Genomic DNA, 19,583 nt, shown 5'->3' on the forward strand with positions numbered 1-19,583 from the left:
AGAGTAGGTGAGGGTTAGTATTCAATTCTAACTATCATGTTACTTATGTTTTAGTGCTTATAACTAACAACAGAGATGCAGAATGTACAGTTTATCAGCAGCTCTAGTCAGGATATGCTAAACTGAAGTAGTGAGTCTTCAGCCGGGATTTAAAGGCTGAGACTGAAGGGGCATCTCTTATAGAAGCAGGCAGACCATTCAACAGTTTAGGGGCCCTGTAACTAAAAACTCAACCTCCCACTGTTATTTTATTAATCCTTGGAATCCTAAGTAGACCAGCATCTTGAGATCTTAATGTGCGCTCAGGTTTGTAAGTCATGATAAGTTCAGACAAGTAACCCCGGACCTTGGCCATTTAATGCTTTATATGTTAAAAGGAGGATTTTGAAATCAGCCCTAAACTTAACCGGGAGCCAGTGTAAGGATTTAAGAACTGGAGTTATGTGTTCATATTTTCTTGTTCTTGTAATAATTCTTGCAGCCACATTCTGGATTAACTGGAGGCTGTATAAAGAACAGTTTGAACAGCCAGTGAACACCGCATTGCAGTAGTCAATCCTACTAGAGATAAATGCATGAATTAATTTCTCCAAATCCTGTTTATTTAGAAAGCGCCTTAATTTCCTAACATTTTTAAGATGGAATTTAAAAATAGAAAAACATTTAATGAGATTTGCTTAATTTTTCATGTGACCGTAACTTTAGATGATACTAAAATGTAGTTAAATAGTCTTTGAAAACCGAATTCAGTCCTCTTCATAAAAATTTTATGCATCAGAGTCTTTAAAGTGCTTGATCTGATATGATGTTTATATTGTGTACTTTATAAAATTTACTATTTTAATGTTTTGTTCTTTTATAATGCTATATAGGAGTAAGAACACTTGCTGTTATTATAAAAAATGTACTAATTTCATATCACTTGATTGTAGTATTAAAAGTATTGCGAGTAATTGTTTTTGAAGCATATTGACATTCTTTTTTTCTTTTTTAAAAAGTTTACCATGTCATAGTAGTAATAGGTAATAGACAAATATAAAACAAAATATTTTAAAGATACATTCTGTTAAGTAATAAAATAAACCAATTGCAAAAGAGAATGTGGTATTTTTTATTAGTGAAGTTAAAAATGTCTTTTCTTATTTCTTATTAAATCAATTGAGTTGCATGATTATCATGAAACATTCTGAGGTTAATTGCCTGTTTTGATTTGCTGTTATTATTGAATCCCTCAACATCTACTCCTCTTAGAATAACAAACCCAGCAGGGAGTAACACCTAACATTTGTGCCAGTTGTTTTAGTCCCATCCCCGTGGAAACCATGTGGTATGAAGTGAAGGATGGCATAAGAAAGGAGAGAGTGTTATGGAAGGCTGCCTATATGCTTTTAGATATATTTTGCTTGTTTTTTGTCACTAGCTCAGTCACTGTTCTTCACAAAACTTACTATTGTCTATATATACTTTATTTTTATTTCTGTGTATAATGAAATCTCATCTTAATTTCTAATATAACTTAGCATGCACACTAAATTTGGTGAAGATAAAAACTGAGTGGCATCTTTACCCTTTATTTATGAAATTCATTTTCAGCTTTCAAAGAAATAGTACCGTGTTATGACAAAAGTAGCACACCTTTAAATTAAAAATGCAGACTTAATGATGGCACTGTGCAAGAGTAAAGTGAAGATCAAGTGACTGTACATGCACATTTTCGACCAGTATGACAACGTTGAGCATGGAGCATACATTAAATCAACTTCTGAATGTGTTTGGAGTGATCCAGTCCTTGTCAGTATTTACTCTTGGTTTTTATTTACTCCTGATTTTAATATGATCAAGTGGTATCCAGTCATGATCAAATTAAATTAAGCAATTCGCTCTTTAAAGATATGTATCACAAGCACCAATTTTTGGTCCTTTTGGGTAGCCAAGCATATAATGCAGTAGCTTGCATGTGAAAACCATTATGGTACACTGTAAATTTTCGTTGGCTATGTATGTTGCGCTTATTAAAGCAAAAAGTGCATAATATGCTGATCCTTGTCTCTGTTCAGAGAGATTGATCTGTATAGTGTAGTGCAGGTCATCAGACTATGGATACATTTTGATACTCAGTAAATTTCAGTTGTGTAAGTAGACTAGAACATCGTAAAATATTTGACAATATAAAGTATTAGATGAGTTTAATTCTTGTCTATGCATTTGGATGGATGCAAGCAGTGACCTGGATTTTTCTTAGTTTTGGACTTAAGTAGCTTGTACTGGTGCTGAACTATTATAAAATAATTTATGAAGTTTTAAGCAATTTGTATTTTCTTTTACTAAATATTATCGATGTTCCACTGGTTACTAATTAAAATGCATATGAAGTGACCAAGTCTAGTATGTTGTCTTAGGCCAAAAAAGAAAAAAAATTCTATTTGTTTTAATTTTTGCTCTATTGTACTTTGTGATGTTGATTTTTAGATCAATTTTTAACAATACATGCTTTTCAATTATCTGGTAAAATTTTCCTTTTGCATGCTTATATGACTGGAAACAGAACAAGGTAAGCTTTTTTCCTGATTGTAAAAATCATAGTAAAAATAGAAGTTTTTGTTTGACCATTTAAAAGTGGAAATATGAACTTGATCTTTTAGTCTCTTTTTTTGTAAAACAAATTTAATTTCTTTTACTAAAAATTTTTAAACTTAACGCTTAGCTTTAATTTGTTTTTGTTGTTTTTGTAAGTTATCTTTATGACTACCACATTTAAATAGCATATCTTATTATACATCTTATTTACTTTTGTTTATGGATAGTGTTATGTGGATAAGTGAAAAGAACAAATACACTGTGAAGCATATTATTTTGACAATAAATGATTATTTGATTGCTTTAGGGTTGTCCATTTAAATAAATTATACTGATTTTTGACAAAATGCCTGTGTTTTAGCACAATTGCCAAAATATTTAACATATTTTTATTAAAAAAACTCAGCATTCTGACATTTAGTGATAATTTATAAATTCTAATAGTTTTTGAAGTATACTATTACATTGCCATTTGCATATTTAAATGTATTAATTTAATTAGTTTTTCCCTAAGGGGCACTGTAAATGTATGTTTTTTAAAATTATTGACTGATGCATTTTCATAACCCTTTTTTCCGATAATTTATGTACTGTTCAAGTATTTCAAATTCCACCATAAAAAAAAAACTGTTTAATTTTTTTCCAGTCATTGCTGTTTTGTTTTATTAAAGAAACTCTAAACTGATCACTTCTGGGACTGTTTTAATTCAAAAGATTAGTGTGTTCCAAGATATGAAAATAGTGTTTTCCTAAGTGTGTACCCAGTATCTTCCTGAAGAATGAATTGTTTATAGCTTTTTAATTAACCATCGTGACTCAAGACTTATTTCCAAAGAAATACAGAAATAATTATTCAAATTTGTGTATATTCCAAGTGTACTACTCACGCTATATATTACTGTGGTTTTTGCGTCTGGAATTATATTATCACAATCTGTGTAAACTGTTTATATTATTACTGTGTTATACTGTGCTGTTAAGATTGAGTCTAGATGCACTTTTGTATTTCTGGGGGGAAGCATTCAATGAAAAGAGTACAAAAGCAAAAAATGATGCATGCATTAATGTCATATTTTGACCATTAGGAAAGATGAATGTAATATACTGTAGAAAACCAGCTACTATTCTTCATAGTGCCTATTCATAAAATGTTTTAATATATGCTATTCCTTTCATGTTCATATCCTGTTTTTTTTTATTCCAAATTAAAAAATAGCATAGATGTAATTGATTGCCTCTTCATAATCAATTCCTAACCTTCTCAAATTAAATGAATAATATTTTATTAAAAATACTTTGGTAGAGTTGTAATAAAAATAGTTCTAAAGACCTTAACTATTATATGAACCATGATTATGAAGTCAGATTGGAGTCCATGTATGTATGTGACACATTTTGCAAGTGAAAATTTAATGTATGTGTGCAAAAAATTTTGCAAGTGTGAAATCATATTATGTATCCAAGGAATTTATTTTGTATGATTTCACAGTGCATTTTGAGCTCAAGTGATACAGTTTGCCAGCATTTATGTGTATTTATTGTGTAAGCAATATTGTTGTAAGCAAATAGACCAAGCCTACTTGCACTGTATATATCGGAAACAGTCTGGTAACATGACTTTTGGTACTATCCATGTGTTGTCCTTATGTCAAAATAATCTTTGTGTGAAAGCTGAAGAGAATTCAAATGAGAGAGACAAGTGAAGGACTTGGTTCTTTTAGCCAAGTAAGTAGTCACTGCTAACTAGCCAGTTATGAAACACACCTCTCTTTTATGAAACACACCTCTCTTTCTGTCTCCTAAAATGAAAATGCTTTATTTTACTGAATTGCTTGGGATGATGGGAAAACATTTTTGCACTTTTTCTTCTTTATTCAAATTTAAAGACTGTGACCTAATTAGTTTAAAATTGTGTATTATTTCTTAAGGAATTATAAATACTATACTAGATATCAGATTTTAAAACTTAGCATTGTTGAAATATATTATGTATTCTGAGTTTCACAATATGCATATACTGTACATATATCTGAGAATATTCAGTGAAACTTCCTTAAGACATATATGGAATAATATATAGATTTTTCCCAATACTGTTATGCTGTTTGAATTTTAAAATTGAGGTGTGCATGAATGTAAATTGTGTCAGGCTGATAGTGGGCTTCTGTTCCCTGCAAACCTAAGATGACCTATACATTACCAGTATATTTCAATAACAACACCAGGATAGTATGAAGTTTTTTGAATATATTATTAATCTTTAACATTTTATATAAATTTTACAAATAACTATATTAACATTTTTGACTTTAAGTAAGCAGGTATTAAACGCTGGAACTTCTTGTCATTCTTCATTAAAATAATGTGTATTCATATTAGGAAATAGATAGATAGATATAGAGGCGTGTGCTTCATGTTTGACTGGCTGATGGTGCGAGTTTACATTTACATTTATTTTCTTGGCAGATGCTTTTAACCAAAGCGACTTACACAGGAGGTAAACATAATTTAGTGACATTAGACTAGGCCTGTTTATTCATCAAGTGTAACAGGACAGTTAAGAAAAATTGATCGCCACAAGTGAAAAGATGTAATAACTAATAATTTTCAATCAATACTGCAGTTAAACTTAAACAACAAATTAACTGACAATATAAAATATTGCAGAGCAAAGACTTTTTATTTTTCTTCTCCTTTCACTTCAACAGATATTCACAAAACAGATATGTCTTCATTTGGTTCTTTACACTAGAATCCCTGAAGCCTACAAAAAAAAACTCGTAATCCCAGGCCACCTTAAATTCCTTCGCACCTCTCCATTAGCGTCTTTTGTTTTGCAAATGTGTCAATCAGCACAAACAGCTTGCTATCCTGCCGCCACAGCTCAACTTGGACAAAAAGTTATTCCAGCTCAAGTCTGTTTATCTGGGTATGAGGTGCCTAGAGTTGTATTGGGTAAATAAGAGGTGGCAGAGCAAGTTGCAGTAGTCCAGCTATGACAATACCAAAGCCTAGACTATCAGTTGTGTTGCATACTCTGTCAGATTAGGTCTAATCTTGCAAATGTTGTACAGCGTGAACCTGCATGAATGAGGAACACCAAAATGTGGTCAGAAAAAGATAGCTTCTCATTAACAACCACACCAAGGTTGCGAACTGACCTGACAGGTGTTAGTGACAGTGAGCCAAGCTGTACAGAGGAAATGTGGATAATTAGTTTTTTTCATTCTTGTGTTTCAGGGATGGAGAAAAGCCTAAGAACCCAATGGTTGAACTTTTTTACGGAAGGTTTCTTGCAGTGGGGGTTCATGAAGGTATGGAAGTTTTAATAAGAGAGAGTGGTTCTGATAGGGTGAGTTATTTTTCTTTTAGTTAGTATAAATATTTTTACATTTCTGTATTTTCTTACTTTGTTGTAATTAGGCTGTATATTAAAACAGCTGTGTTCACAAGTTTACCAGTGTGAATGCCTTATAAAATAATGGTTTGTAAGCTAGGTTGCCGTAAATGTTTTCATTGTTCTGGTCACATATTGTTTCCTTGTTGTGTTCAGCCTGCTGAATAACAGTTCTTCTTTGGCATCAAGCTGTTTGTTGCAATAGTACATAGTTGAAAAAAGTTAAACCACTCCAGTTTCCAATCCACATCTTACCATATATATATTTTCCTGGTTTTCTGATTAAATGTGATTCAGTATTCATCTAATTCACAAGTATAGACAAACACAATATTCTTACACTAATAATTCATCAACAATTACAATCTATCAGTCTTTATTGAGCACACTCATGAAACATTCACAGTGTGCTTTGGAAAACGTAAGTAAACCCTTGGTTTTAATAACTGGATGAACCTCCTTTGGCAGGAATAACCTCTAATGAGCACTTCCGGCTGCTGTAGATTAGAGTAACACAACCTTCAAGAGTAATTTTGGACCATTCTTCATTATAGAACTGCTTCAGCTCAGCCATATTCTTAGTATGTCTGGTGTAAATGGCTGTCTTAACGTCCTTCCACAACATCTGGCATAAGGTCTGGGCTTGGACAGGGCCCCTTCCTATGATGAGTTTTCTTTTTTTGAAACCATTCTGTGATAGATTGACTTTGATGTTTACAGTCATTGTCCTGCTGCATCACCCAAGTTCCACTGGTCTTTAGATGGTGGACAACCATCCTGACATTATCCTGACAGATACCTTGATAAATTTTGAAATCCATTTTCCCCTTAATGATGGCAAGCTCTCCGGGCCCCAAGTCAGCAAAACCACCTATAATCATGATGCTCCATCTAATATACTTAACCGTTGGAATGAAATTTTTATGTTGACAATCGGTGCCCTTTTTATACCATATGTACAGCTGCCCAATTTAACCTTAGTTTCAATAGTCCACAAAACAATTTTTTTAATGGTGTTGTTCAGGCGTGCAGCAATGTGTTTTTAATTCAATGGCTTCCTCCTTTGTTTCCAGTCTTTTAAGTTATCTGGGCTGCACTCCCACCTCTAGAGAGAGCAGCCACAGTACTAAATAATCTTTGTTTTAGCACAGTTTCTCTAACTGCAGAATGACACATATTTAAACTCTTTGAAATTATTTTATAACCCCTTCCAACTTTATGAAAATCAACAATTCTCAATCGTAGATCTTCTGAGATCTCTTTTTTGCCAGTCATGTTTCACATCAGTAGATACTATTGTGTATAACAAATTTAAAATATTTGAGTATTTTTTTCTTTTATAGGTCAGTTTCCCTAAACCACACCCCAATCTTATTTCATTTATTGGACTCCAGGTTTGGTAACTTCTGATTTCAGTTAACTTTTGTTGAAGTCATCAGTCTAGGGATTCACATACATTTTCCAACCTACATGTGTAAATGTTTGAATGATGTATATAATATGTACAAGAACAATATGTTAAATTGTGTATTATTAGTAGTCACTCATGCATGAGGTGTCCTGAAAGTGGCATACGAACATTTTAAAGCTGCTTATGTACATTGCAGTAAACCCACAAGTCAATCAAAAGCAATAATGGTATTTTTACATGCCCAAGGGTTTCTTCTTTCAAATAAATATTAAATTCCCATGTTGTCTGCTGTGTTTCATTATTAAAATTTGTGATTTGTACAGATATACCCCAAGGCAAGCAGCACGTCACAACTGAGTGAATCTGCTTTTATTAAATATCTCATCTACTTCAAGCCACATACAGTGAAAGGCTCATTACCATTGGACAGCTGAGTTTCATCCCATTTTAATGATGTATATTTGCCTATGATTAGCCATTCATATTACATGTCACAGCTGTGTGTAAAAGACAAGAAACAAATGACTTCTGCAACAGTTCATTTTTACACATTATTGTCCACAAAGCTTGAGTCTGACTCGGATCACAATTTTGACTCTAATGAGAATATGCATTTGATAAAGCACTCAAAGCCACACTTGATTTGTATGTACTTCTTTTAGTATAACTTTGAAGATTCGTGGCATGCAGTTTTACAGTTCAACCATCATGCGTTCAATCACCATACTTTAACACTTTCTGCAAAATGTTCTTGCTATGTTAGTTACTGAGCACTGCTTTTTCAATTTCGACTTAAGTACAGCCAATGTTTCTTAGCATATCTATGAGTACTGTTATACTGTACTTGTGCCAAACAAAGATTCATGTGAGGACGACCCCTTCAATTAAATGTCACTGTATCACACTGTTTACATCGCTGTGTTACGAGCAGATGATAGGGTAAAAAACATTTTATCTATTGGCTTGTTCATATTACAGAAACAGGATAAAAAATCTTGCCCAGCTCTGTTGACCCCTGAAGTGGTGATGGTGGTTGCAGGGATGGGGTAGATTATGCCATGAATAAGTCTCATGCAACTCAAAAGTGTCTGAGAAACAGTGATTTAGGTGTATGTGTCTGTATGACTAACTGTGTTCTCGGGCTGCCTGCTTTCTGCCCTGTTGCGCCCCCAACATAACCCAACACTGGAAAAAGCAGGTCTGAAAATATATGTATTAATTTTGTTTATGCAGAACACTTTACTGTATTATACCGTGGTCATGAATTTAAAAACCTTCATTGAGTGTTAAGTAAAATCTTTTTTGAATGTTTTTCTTTTCTGTAGGTAAAAAATTTGAAAACATAGAAACATTTGGTCAGTACCCTTTGCAGGTAAATGGTTTCAAGGATCTACATGAATGCCTTGAGGCTGCAATGGTAGAAGGGGAAATTGAATCTCTACACTCAGAAAACTGTGCAAAGTCCGGACAAGAGGTACTTTTAATAGCTGTCAAATGGCATATAGATTTGTCATATAGATATCCTATATGGAGTAAAACTTGTATGGAAAGTTTTACTCCAAACAGACTAATTTGATGAATAAAATTACTGCCTTATAGACTTAGAGTAAAATAAGTACAGTGTTTCTTAAATGACTGTTATTTCCCTTGACCTTTTTCTTGAAGATTATGCTTGAGTGATGTTTTAAACTACTGCACTGAAATATTCAAAAATTTTTAAACATATAATAATTCTCTGTTCTGTATTCCCACAAGAGTATTTTAATGGCTTCTGAATACCAGTTTTAAACGGGGCATTAAGTTAACTCTGCAGTTGGACAGTAAATTCCTATTACTGTACTTAATTAGAACACAGTGTTACAATTTGTTACCATTAACATGCTTATTATAATTAATTAACAGTAACCCAGAAGTCTTATTTTTGGCAAGAGCGAATTCTTCCTAATGTAACAACAAATGTATTTCAGCATAGGTTTTGAAAAACTGGTATGTGATGATCTAAATTTGTCTCAACATGGGCATATGCTGAATTAATTTATTTTTTCAGTAATTGAAAAATAACTCCTGTTCAGTACTTTCAAAATCAGAATCTAAAAATAGTATTTTCAATTCCATGTAAACAAATTAACAATTAAAATTGTTCAGGATATTTTAAATTGTCTGCAGCACATTAAACTGTGTTTCTGAATATTGTAGGCAAGGCTTTTCACAGTAAAGGTTTTAACAATTGATTTTTTCAGGTGTCTGACTCTGTTTTTTAAAGATTTATTTTTATATTTATACACTCAAAAAGCATTGTGAATAATTACTCTTAATGAAAAATAACTGTAAATGAACAATCTACAAAATGTATGCCTGTCTTAACATTCAGGTGCTTTCAGTGACTAATTTAACTGTTTTTAAAGTTAGGGAATTTTTTATTCTTCTTTATTTGTTTCATCCAAAAAGATAGCTGTCATATTTTTTTAATTAAATATTTTGGTAATGGTGATTCATCGTAATTACTTTAAGTAGAGTGAATAAAATACATATTTTTATAGCATTTTATACTTTTATGTAGTTAGAAAAACAAGCCCAAATAGCCTCTTGGTCATATAGATTTCACCATATTTTAAGTATAGAGATTTAATTTTTTCTACTGATGTTTGTTGATGTTTATGAAGAGTATTTATCTAATTCTTGTTTGTATTTCTTCTAATGTAATTTTTTTATAGATGTTCCTAATGAAGTGTTAAAATCTACAGTAGGTTGGTTCTTCAAAATAAAATATTGCCTGCAGTGGACCATGATGATTATGGTCCCAAATTTTCTTTAATAATAAATGTACCAAGTTTCAATTAAATTGGTCCACCAGTGACCAAGTTGTTTCATTTGGGTAGAAGGATAGACAAACAAACATAACAGTGACATTATATGAATGCGAATGCCACCTTATGCTAGCTTGTTTTTGATAATCTGGCAAATATGTTGCACATCCTATAACATAAAAGTAATATCTCTTCTCGAGACAACCATGCTATTATGATTTGGACTACAATTATATAACATTCTTAAAAGTTGTATTTCATAGATAGTTATATATAATTTATTAAACACTTTTAAATGTAAAAAATAGTTGTATTGTGTTAATATTGACCCAATATAGTCTCTAAAAAATATTAATTATACAGTATCCTGAATAGCTGCCTAGTGTTAAACTGCCTGTGCTAAATTATGTTAATGTAGCTGGTTCCTCTGAATTATTAAACTCCTCGTGTAGGGCCTGTTGACATAACAGAATTACGTAATTTCAACATTTTAATTTTTCAGTGTCATATATTTGAATAATCAATTATTCTTATGTGAATATAGTATGGCCTAACAGAACTGCCATGCAAAAACACCAATGCTCTATACTATGTTCAAGGTTTATGAAGTTGTTTTCGTACTGGAAGTGGTTAACTTTGGTTTCCAGTACAAAATGTATTATTCTAATAAAAAAATGAAACAAACCACCTGCCAGTTCGTTGATAAGTTACGAACGTTCCAAGAGCAAAAATGAGAGTGTTAAATTATTTTTAAAAAGTTTCCACATTTAACTGCTTTTAGTAATAGTTAAGAACTTAATGGGTTTTTTTTTGTTTGTTTTTTTTTTAAGCTGATTGAAGGACTGTTGTTGGCAAAAATGAAACTTGATACAGTTATTATAAAGTGATAGAATTGAATCAATTTTCAGCAAAGTCTTTCCTCTGTGTTTTCTCTAAGGAGGTAATGAGTTTGCCTTATCTGCAGAAACATTTAGAAAGAGAGTGTACATTTTTTCAACAAGATGTGATTCTTCCATTTCATTCTACATGATACTGTATTGGCCTACAATATTTCACTGTCAAAATTAGTTACTGTATTTAGAGAGAATGTTTTGTCTTGTAAGAGCCTATGGCGACCCTGTTTTTACCTTTACATTTTTTATTGTGTATTGTGTACACCTGACCAAAATGCCTCAGACCCCATACACTTGCCACTTTGTAGTCAGATACTCTACTTTAATTCAGTATTTCCTCCCTCTTCCCTTCTTTATCTATAACCTCAGAAAATTAGGGAAAAAAAGGAGAAAGAATAGGTAGGAGAAAGAGAGAGGCTTTTAACTTTTTATTATAGGTATACAAGCAACTAGAATGTGGCTTTGTAAACAAAGACCATACAGCCTCATAATGCTAGACGTGTAATATCAGTAGCTGTAAAAATTGTGTACCCCCATTTCCACACTCACATTGCGATGTATAAAAACTAAACTTGGTGTAAAGCCATGCACATTTTCACGCTAGGTCAATCCCTTGCGTGCGCAAATTCTCTGTTCAGTTTTGCAAACTGGCGGCATCCAGCATCAAAGCAGTGCTAGTGTTCCTGTGTGGTTTCCCTTTATTTTTTAGATTCACATCCCCAACGCAGCTTTATCAAATACACTGAAATTAACTGCATATCGTTTATTAGTTTAAGGCATCTGATTGTAATCAACCCGTAACCATATAATTGTGCACAGAATGGCCAAACTATTCCAAATACTATAGCTGCTTTAGCGCTGTCACTGTCAGTGTACCACTCAGTATTTAACCCACTGAATCTGAGTGTGGAATCACAGCTGTACAGTAGCTGATCAGAAAGCTCTACCGCAGATTGTATCAAGAGCAGGGAGAAATATCGGGATAGAGCGTCTGGCACACGCTGCCTCAACCATGCGCACAGTCTATTTGAACCTTTCCCATTCGGCAAACACTTCAGAGCCTTTCTTATACGGACTGGTTCAGAAACAGTTTTATCCCAAGAGCCATTCAATCTCATTTTACCATACAATAATAATAAGGGAGTTCAATTCATTTGAGAGCGCATATGGCTTCTAAGTCAATTTAGATTTCCAGGCGCTATCTTCGTGGAGTTCTTGATATCAATTTAAAATGAAATGCATTAAAGTATATATATATTACATTATACAGATACATTTTAAACTTTATTTAAATAATGTTAAATAATTTATTTAATAATGATTTAATATGCTAGGACTTGGTGGAGCAGCATCAGCAATGAGCTGGCGTCCCGTTCAGGGATTGTTCCTGCCTCACACTGTATGCTTGCTGCGGCTGGAAGAACCCTGGATGGATAGATGGATGGAATAATTAAACATGCAGTTTGAAGATATTTCTATGTTCCTTAAATGTTTTGAAGAATCTGCATTCTAAGCATACAGATGGCTTGACATTTATTAAAGAGCTGATTGTGTGGCGATTGGTTATTTGGAGAAAGAAAGGGAAGGACAGGAATTAGGGGTTAGTACGTAATACTGCTGCAATAAATGATTTTATTGAGGGTCGTGCACAGGGCAGCAAGCATCTTGCAGGAGGCAGGAACAATCTCTGGAAGGGGTGCCAGCTTGTCGCTACCACTTCACCAACGTGCATCAATGTTTTATACATGCTTTAATTTCTATCATCATGCAAATTATATCAATTATACATCTTAGTATTTAAATTGTTCAGAGAGCTGTAACATCATGAATGTAATGTATTCTGTGTCCTGTCGGCGTAAGAGAAAGCCCGTTTAAGAAGCACATACTGATTGACACATGTAAGAGTACATAGAATACAAAGCATTTAATGTGCTACTTTAGTTACGATGGCATTTGAGAAACTTAAATAATTTTAAGATGAAGTGTATGACGTTCTGCTTCAATGACAAAATAAACTATGTGATTAATGTGGAAATTTAAACCTTTTTTCACACTGTGTTCCAGTTTTTTTCATTTCTCTGTACCCTAATATGCTTCCATTTGTCACTCAGACAGAGGGCTTCGACTCACCTTTTCACGGTGACTTTGATATCTGACCACGTCTTATTTATTTCAGGCACTGTGTGGCTTTCTGAACTTGAACTTTCGAGTTTCTCTGCCACTCTGTCACTTGATCAACTTCTTTTTGTTGTTTATATCACTGCTTAAACCAAAATATAGTACATTTTTCATTGCCTCTACTAGGTATTCGCTAAAATTATTCTTTTTTCCCCGTGCTCTTTGCAGTTGTCTTTTCACAGAACGCAAAACGTAAGGGGCTATTTATATTGATTTGCATATTCAAAGAGGCGTAATTCTGGGCCGGGGTGGAGCAACAGGAGCGTGCACGAGCATTACTTTTCACACTGACTGGAATTTATGGAGCGGAAGAATATGGAAGTTGGCGTACACACAAATGTATGCATATGGATTTTTTTTTGTGCGTGCGCATATTCCACTTTTGTATATATGCCATGTTTTAATGTGAATTCTACACACGTTATGCATGAGGTCCCTGGTCTGCTTTGGTCGGGATGCAACATGGCAGAGAGGTCATACTTTTGCAAACCTCACTTTATTGTCTCTGTGTAGCTCCTGAAAAATACACATTTTCCTGGGCTATTCAACAATAGAATAGTTCTGGAACCTTTAAATTTAAGCTATTCATTCTTTTATTTGCATGTTTAAGTTATAGGAAGACGGTGGAGTATGTTGTAAAAATATTCACACAGAGGGAGAACATGCATTCTCCACACAAACATTGACCAGGACAGGCTGTAATCCCCGGTTCATGAGGGTGTGACATACTGTATCTGTTCTAATTACTGTTCTATATGGTATGAAAATGGAAGTTGACTGTGGGTGAAGAGAATTAATTAATATCATATTTTAATAAGAAATGTATTTACATAAACATACTTCTATAATTCCGTGTGTGGCAGTCGTGACCAAATAAGGCCCTGGAAGTGCCCAGGCACCCCTTGGCGGTGGCCACAGGTTCCAACAGGGTTGAGCCTCCATGCTTATAACCCTTGGCCCCGCTGAAAACCAAGGGGGCTGCCCTCTATAGGCAAGGGGCAAGAAACTGGCCCAACAATCCTTTTTACCCAGGTCCTTCCATAGTTTGGGCGTTCTGGCCAGGCAATAATATATATATATATAAAATATCATTCATGCATACAGTACCTACATTCTCAAACCTGGATCATTGGGAGACTATAAAATGTCAGTGTAGTTTCACTTTTTTTTTTTTCCAGGTAATTTTAGACATTATAGAGTTAGACATAATGTCTGGCCTGGTCACTATCTGTGTTTGCATAGTTTGTTTGTTATGAGTGTATACTTGTGATTTCTGCCCTAGCCCCAGACTGCAGAGAGACACATTTTTGGAGAGCATGCAACCAGTATGTATGTGCTTTTGTTGTTAGAGTACAAGTACAGAAATACCATATTCCCAGCATTTGTATAGCAGTAAGGTGTGAACAATTAAATCTAAATTGCATGTTCATTAGTGGTTGAATGATGTAAGATACTAGAATAATGTGAAACACAGTACATTTTATATATGGCAAAAATGCATTCTGTTTTCTTTTTTTTAACACTGTTTTAGGTAGTCCTATTAACTTTTTTTTAAAGAAACAAAAGAAATTAGATAAAAAAAAAATTCTGGAGGTTTCAAAAATGTATTTGTTGAATTGAAAAGTTTACTTTAGTCATGGACTCCTATTTTGAATATCATTTGCTTCTATTGGGGGATTATATAACCTAAGGTATCCACTAAGTTTATTTATTTTTTTAAATATAATTATAGATTTAACTTTGATTGGTGATTTGGGCAGTTTTAGTGGCTGTATTGTTGGTTATCATTGCTAGAAATGTCAGGAATGGGTATGTCCTTAGAGGGCAATCATGACATGACAGGATAAAAGTTCATCCATGATATGATTATCCGACACAATTGATTCCGAAATCCTTGAAACCTTTTTGAAAAATGTCCTTGTTTTGTTTCTCTGGTATTTGAACTGTCTGCTCTTCCTCTGACTTCAATTTTGTCCTTTGATTCTTGGCTTAGGTTACTGATAGTTGTTCTCCTGATTCTGAACCTCCCTATAGGTTTTTGACTATCTCCTGGTCTTCCAGTCACCCTCTGAAGTCTTGTGCTTGCTGGGCATAACAACTTCTATGACATCATCAGCATTAGTGAATAACAAAAAACTGTTAAAGCATATAACAATAAATGCTACATGGCGTTAACTAGATATGTGTTGTAGTTTATAAATATAGGTGCAAGAAATAAAGACAATTAATGGTGGGGCGGTCAAAGTAAATTTCACTATTTAAGTACAGTTTGAATTTTTTAAAATACAGTGCTACCTTGAGATACGAGTTTAATTCATTCCGTGACCGATCTCGTAAGTTAAAATGCTTGTATCTCAAATTAATTTTACACATTGAAATTAATTGAAATGAGATTAATTCATGCCAGCCCCCAAAAAAACACCCCAATTTTTTGTTAGTTTTCAACTTGAGAAAAATGTATTTATAATGAACAAATATTGTATACAAACAAAATAAAACCTAATACATAAAAGAGAATCTAAAGAAATAAATAGATGTTGGTGGAGCCGATTAGCGTATTGTATTAATTTTTTATTTCACTTCACTTTTGCTTAACTTAATTCTCTTCTTCACTAGTTTTTTTTTTCTTTTTTGCTACACTTTCGTCCCTTTCATTCGCATGGCTTTTCAATAGAAACCTGTCCAAAGAGCTTTGTTTCTTCCTCCTCTTTAGAATGTTTCTGAAATGAGTTAAGGAAGTGTCATTAAATAGTGACACTGCATGACCAGTTGCAACTTTTTCAGGGTGTTTCTTTTCAATAAAGTCTGAAACTTTTTCCCATATTGCCAAAACTTCCTTTATCTCACTTGAAGAGATAACCTCTTCCGCCTCTGGCTCCTCTGCGATACCAATCTCCTGCAGAACCTCCGTATGTTGCTGTGTCTGTAGTTCCATCAGCTCCTCCATCGTCAGTTCCTCGGAACGTGCGGCGACAAGCTCTTTGATGTCTCCCTCATCCACCTTCAGGCCCATGGACTTTCCGTTCAGGTCTAAATCCTTCACAGTCCCTTTCAGCCACAGCCTCAGGCCACAGCTTTTTCCATGCAGAGGTCAAGGTCCTTTTTGTAACACCCTGCCAGGCCATATCAATAATTTTGAGAGATCTGACAATGTTGTAGTGGTCCTTCCAGAACTCTTGAAGAGTGAGGTTTGTGCTCTCCGTAACCTCAAAGCAACATCAGAACATGTGTTTGGTAAAAAGTTTCTTGAAATTGGAGATCATCTGTTGGTCTGTGGGCTGTAGGATAGGGGTGGTGTTGAGTATAAGGTAGAGAACCTTTATAAAGCTGAACTACTCGAGGATGTCGTCCGCACGGTTTGGTGGGTGGGCAGTAAGTAGCATTGTTAAGGATGAGAACGGCTTGCAGGGGTAAGTCATTGACCTCGAGGTATTTCTTAATGGCAGGACCAAAGACTAAGTTGACCCACTCCACAAAAAACTGCCTGGTGACCTATGCCTTTGGGTTTGCCCTTCACATAACCTGCACTTTCTCTTTTAAAACCTTATGCGTCTTGAAGGCTCTGAGCTTTTCTGAGTGGTATACAAGCAGCGGCTTGATCTTGCAGTCGCCACTCGCATTTGCACACAGTGCGAGGGTCAGCCTATCCTTCACGGGCTTGTGATCTAGCATCTTCTTTTCTTCTGTCGTTATGTAAGTTTTGCTTGGCATCTTCCAGAACAGCCCTGTCTCGTCACAATTGAAGACTTGTTGGGGGATGTATCCTTTGGCTTCGATCAATTCAGCAAAGGTTTTTACAAATTTCTCAGCTGCCTTAGAATCAGAGCTCGCTGCCTCACCATGCCTGGGGTCTGCTGCAGCAAATCTACATAAATGGCTCGTGCCTTGTCGCAAATTATAGTCTCTGTCACAGTGTCTCCTGGGAGCTGCTTCTCTGTCAACCACAAAAAAAGCAGGTTATCCATCTTTTAATGAACAGAGTTGTGTAGCTTTGAAATAATTTTAACGCTCTTAGCTGGAGTTATAGCCTTTATTGAGTCCTTCTGCTTCAGAATAGTACATATCGTAGAAGTAGTGCAATCGTACTGCGTTGCCAAGTCTATTACTCTTACGCCTTGCTCATGTTTCTCTATTACCTTGTGCTTTAATTCCATGGATATCACCTTTTTCCTTTTCTCACCACTGTTATTTAAACTCAACTTCTTAGGACTCATGGTTACAAAAAAAATTAGCTAAATAACTGTACCAAAAAAAACCCACAAAATTAAAACAACATGACAGAAATGCTTCTGCGGCAAGGTAAACACGTGAACTGAACATGCAAGACTCGGGAATCAACGCCAACTGACTGTGACCTCACCGAAGCTGGCTCGTATCTCGAATTGTGGCTCATAACTCAAAGCAAAAAATCGACCTAGTGACGGCTCTTATCTCAAAAAACTCGTATGCTAGGATACTCATCTCTCAAGGTACCACTGTATAGCTTATTCAAAGGCAAAAAATTGGCATTTGAATGTAAAAGGACAGTTGTATATTTTACATCACATTAATCTTGGCCTGTTGTTTCTCTGGATATGCTCTGCAGTATCTGTTTTTGTGCACAAGTTCAGTGATCAACCAGTTCATATTTCTGAAAATATTTAGCTTGCATTGTCATTATTAAAATAGACAGCCACTCCTCTTCATAACACATTCTCAAACAGATTTTTCTAGTTTAATCGCATGCTCTTCAAGCTTCATTTGTTCTAAGAACAAACGTAAAGTACTTGGAGCAACACTCTAAGGTATCTTATCTATGTCTGTGTTAATCACTTTTGAACTGATTTGTTTTACTATGTGTTTAAACAAATCTGTATGCATTATGAAATTAGTGATTTATAAAGTGTGTGCCAGTAGGGGGCGCTTTCGGTCCTCCAAACCCGTAGACAACACGTCCAGACACCAGGTAAAATATAAGAAATAAATTTAATTTATTCAATAATGTGCACAAAGCACCTCCACAATAATCAATAATCATACAATACTCAGCAATAAATCAATACATTAAATCCTTCTCTCCACCCAGCAGCTCTGTCATACTCCCTCCCAACTCCGGCTCAGTCTGCAGGGTTTCCCACAGTCCTTTATATAGTTTGTGACCCGGAAGTCTTTCTGTCCTTCCGTCCATGATTCCATAGCACTTCCGGGTCAGATGAAAACTTCTTTTCTTCAGCCCAGAAGTACTTCATTTCTTCCATCCCTGTGACTAGGGAGTACTCCCGGCCTATAACAGAAACATTTGTGCCTCCCTGCAGCGGTCCCCACGGTATCCAGCAGGGCTGTGAAGTCGAACTCCATCGTCCATGATACCCTGCGGGAATTCCGGGCACCTCCATGTTGCAGGGAGGACTCCATCTAGCGTCCTGGGGGTGTTGGCCAGGATAAACTGACGACTATCCCTCACAAGTGGTAATTGCATTTCACCTGTGAACTTGTTAGTTATTCTCTGATCCCACATTATGTGAACAGTTATATACAAAAATAGACTGGATTGGATCTCTTTAATAAAAAAAAAAAAAAAAGTGTTTTCAATGAAAAGGTGGCTTTAGGTGACTCGACATGACTGAACAGAACATATGTGTCAGATGTGTCAAGTTAACATAAACAGTCACAATTGGTTGTTGGGAATTAGAGTTGGGATACTGAGTCCTGGGTATTTTTAAAGCAAGTGTCTTTCCTGTTTTGTCTTTTTGCAAGAGCTTAATTTCAACTGTTGTCAAAATGATAAATTTAATAAACCAAACCATACCTCCATCATTAGTTTTCTAACCTGCATTACCTAATTTAGAGTAGCAGGGAAATACAGTGGTGTGAAAAACTATTTTCCCCCTTCCTGATTTCTTATTCTTTTGCATGTTTGTCACACAAAATGTTTCTGATCATCAAACACATTTAACCATTAGTCAAATATAACACAAGTAAACACAAAATGCAGTTTTCAAATGATGGTTTTTATTATTTAGGGAGAAAAAAAAATCCAAACCTACATGGCCCTGTGTGAAAAAGTAATTGCCCCTTGAACCTAATAGCTAGTTGGGGCACCCTTAGCAGCAATAACTGCAATCAAGCGTTTGCGATAACTTGCAATGAGTCTTTTACAGCGCTCTGGAGGAATTTTGGCCCACTCATCTTTGCAGAATTGTTGTAATTCAGCTTTATTTGGAGGTTTTCTAGCATGAACCGCCTTTTTAAGATCATGCCATAGCATCTCAATTGGATTCAGGTCAGGACTTTGACTAGCCCACTCCAAAGTCTTCATTTTGTTTTTCTTCAGCCATTCA

General features: G+C 34.8%; 1 protein-coding gene across 8 annotated transcripts in view; it reads left to right on the forward strand.

The window, feature by feature from the left end:
- The window catches only part of usp25 (ubiquitin specific peptidase 25), a 232,654-nt gene that overhangs the window by 111,469 nt on the left and 101,602 nt on the right, over positions 1-19,583 (forward strand). For 5 of the 8 annotated variants that reach the window (XM_039744549.1, XM_039744551.1, XM_039744552.1 and 2 more), the window contains 3 exons: positions 2,546-2,551; positions 5,818-5,891; positions 8,711-8,859. In XM_039744549.1, coding sequence (XP_039600483.1) covers positions 2,546-2,551; positions 5,818-5,891; positions 8,711-8,859 — 229 coding nt within the window. The remainder of the gene's footprint in view (positions 1-2,545; positions 2,552-5,817; positions 5,892-8,710; positions 8,860-19,583) is intronic. The other 3 variants (XM_039744550.1, XM_039744557.1, XM_039744553.1) reach the window with 1 other exon arrangement.

Source organism: Polypterus senegalus, chromosome 2 (genome assembly GCF_016835505.1).
Source record: "Polypterus senegalus isolate Bchr_013 chromosome 2, ASM1683550v1, whole genome shotgun sequence".
Classification (NCBI taxonomy): domain Eukaryota; kingdom Metazoa; phylum Chordata; class Cladistia; order Polypteriformes; family Polypteridae; genus Polypterus; species Polypterus senegalus.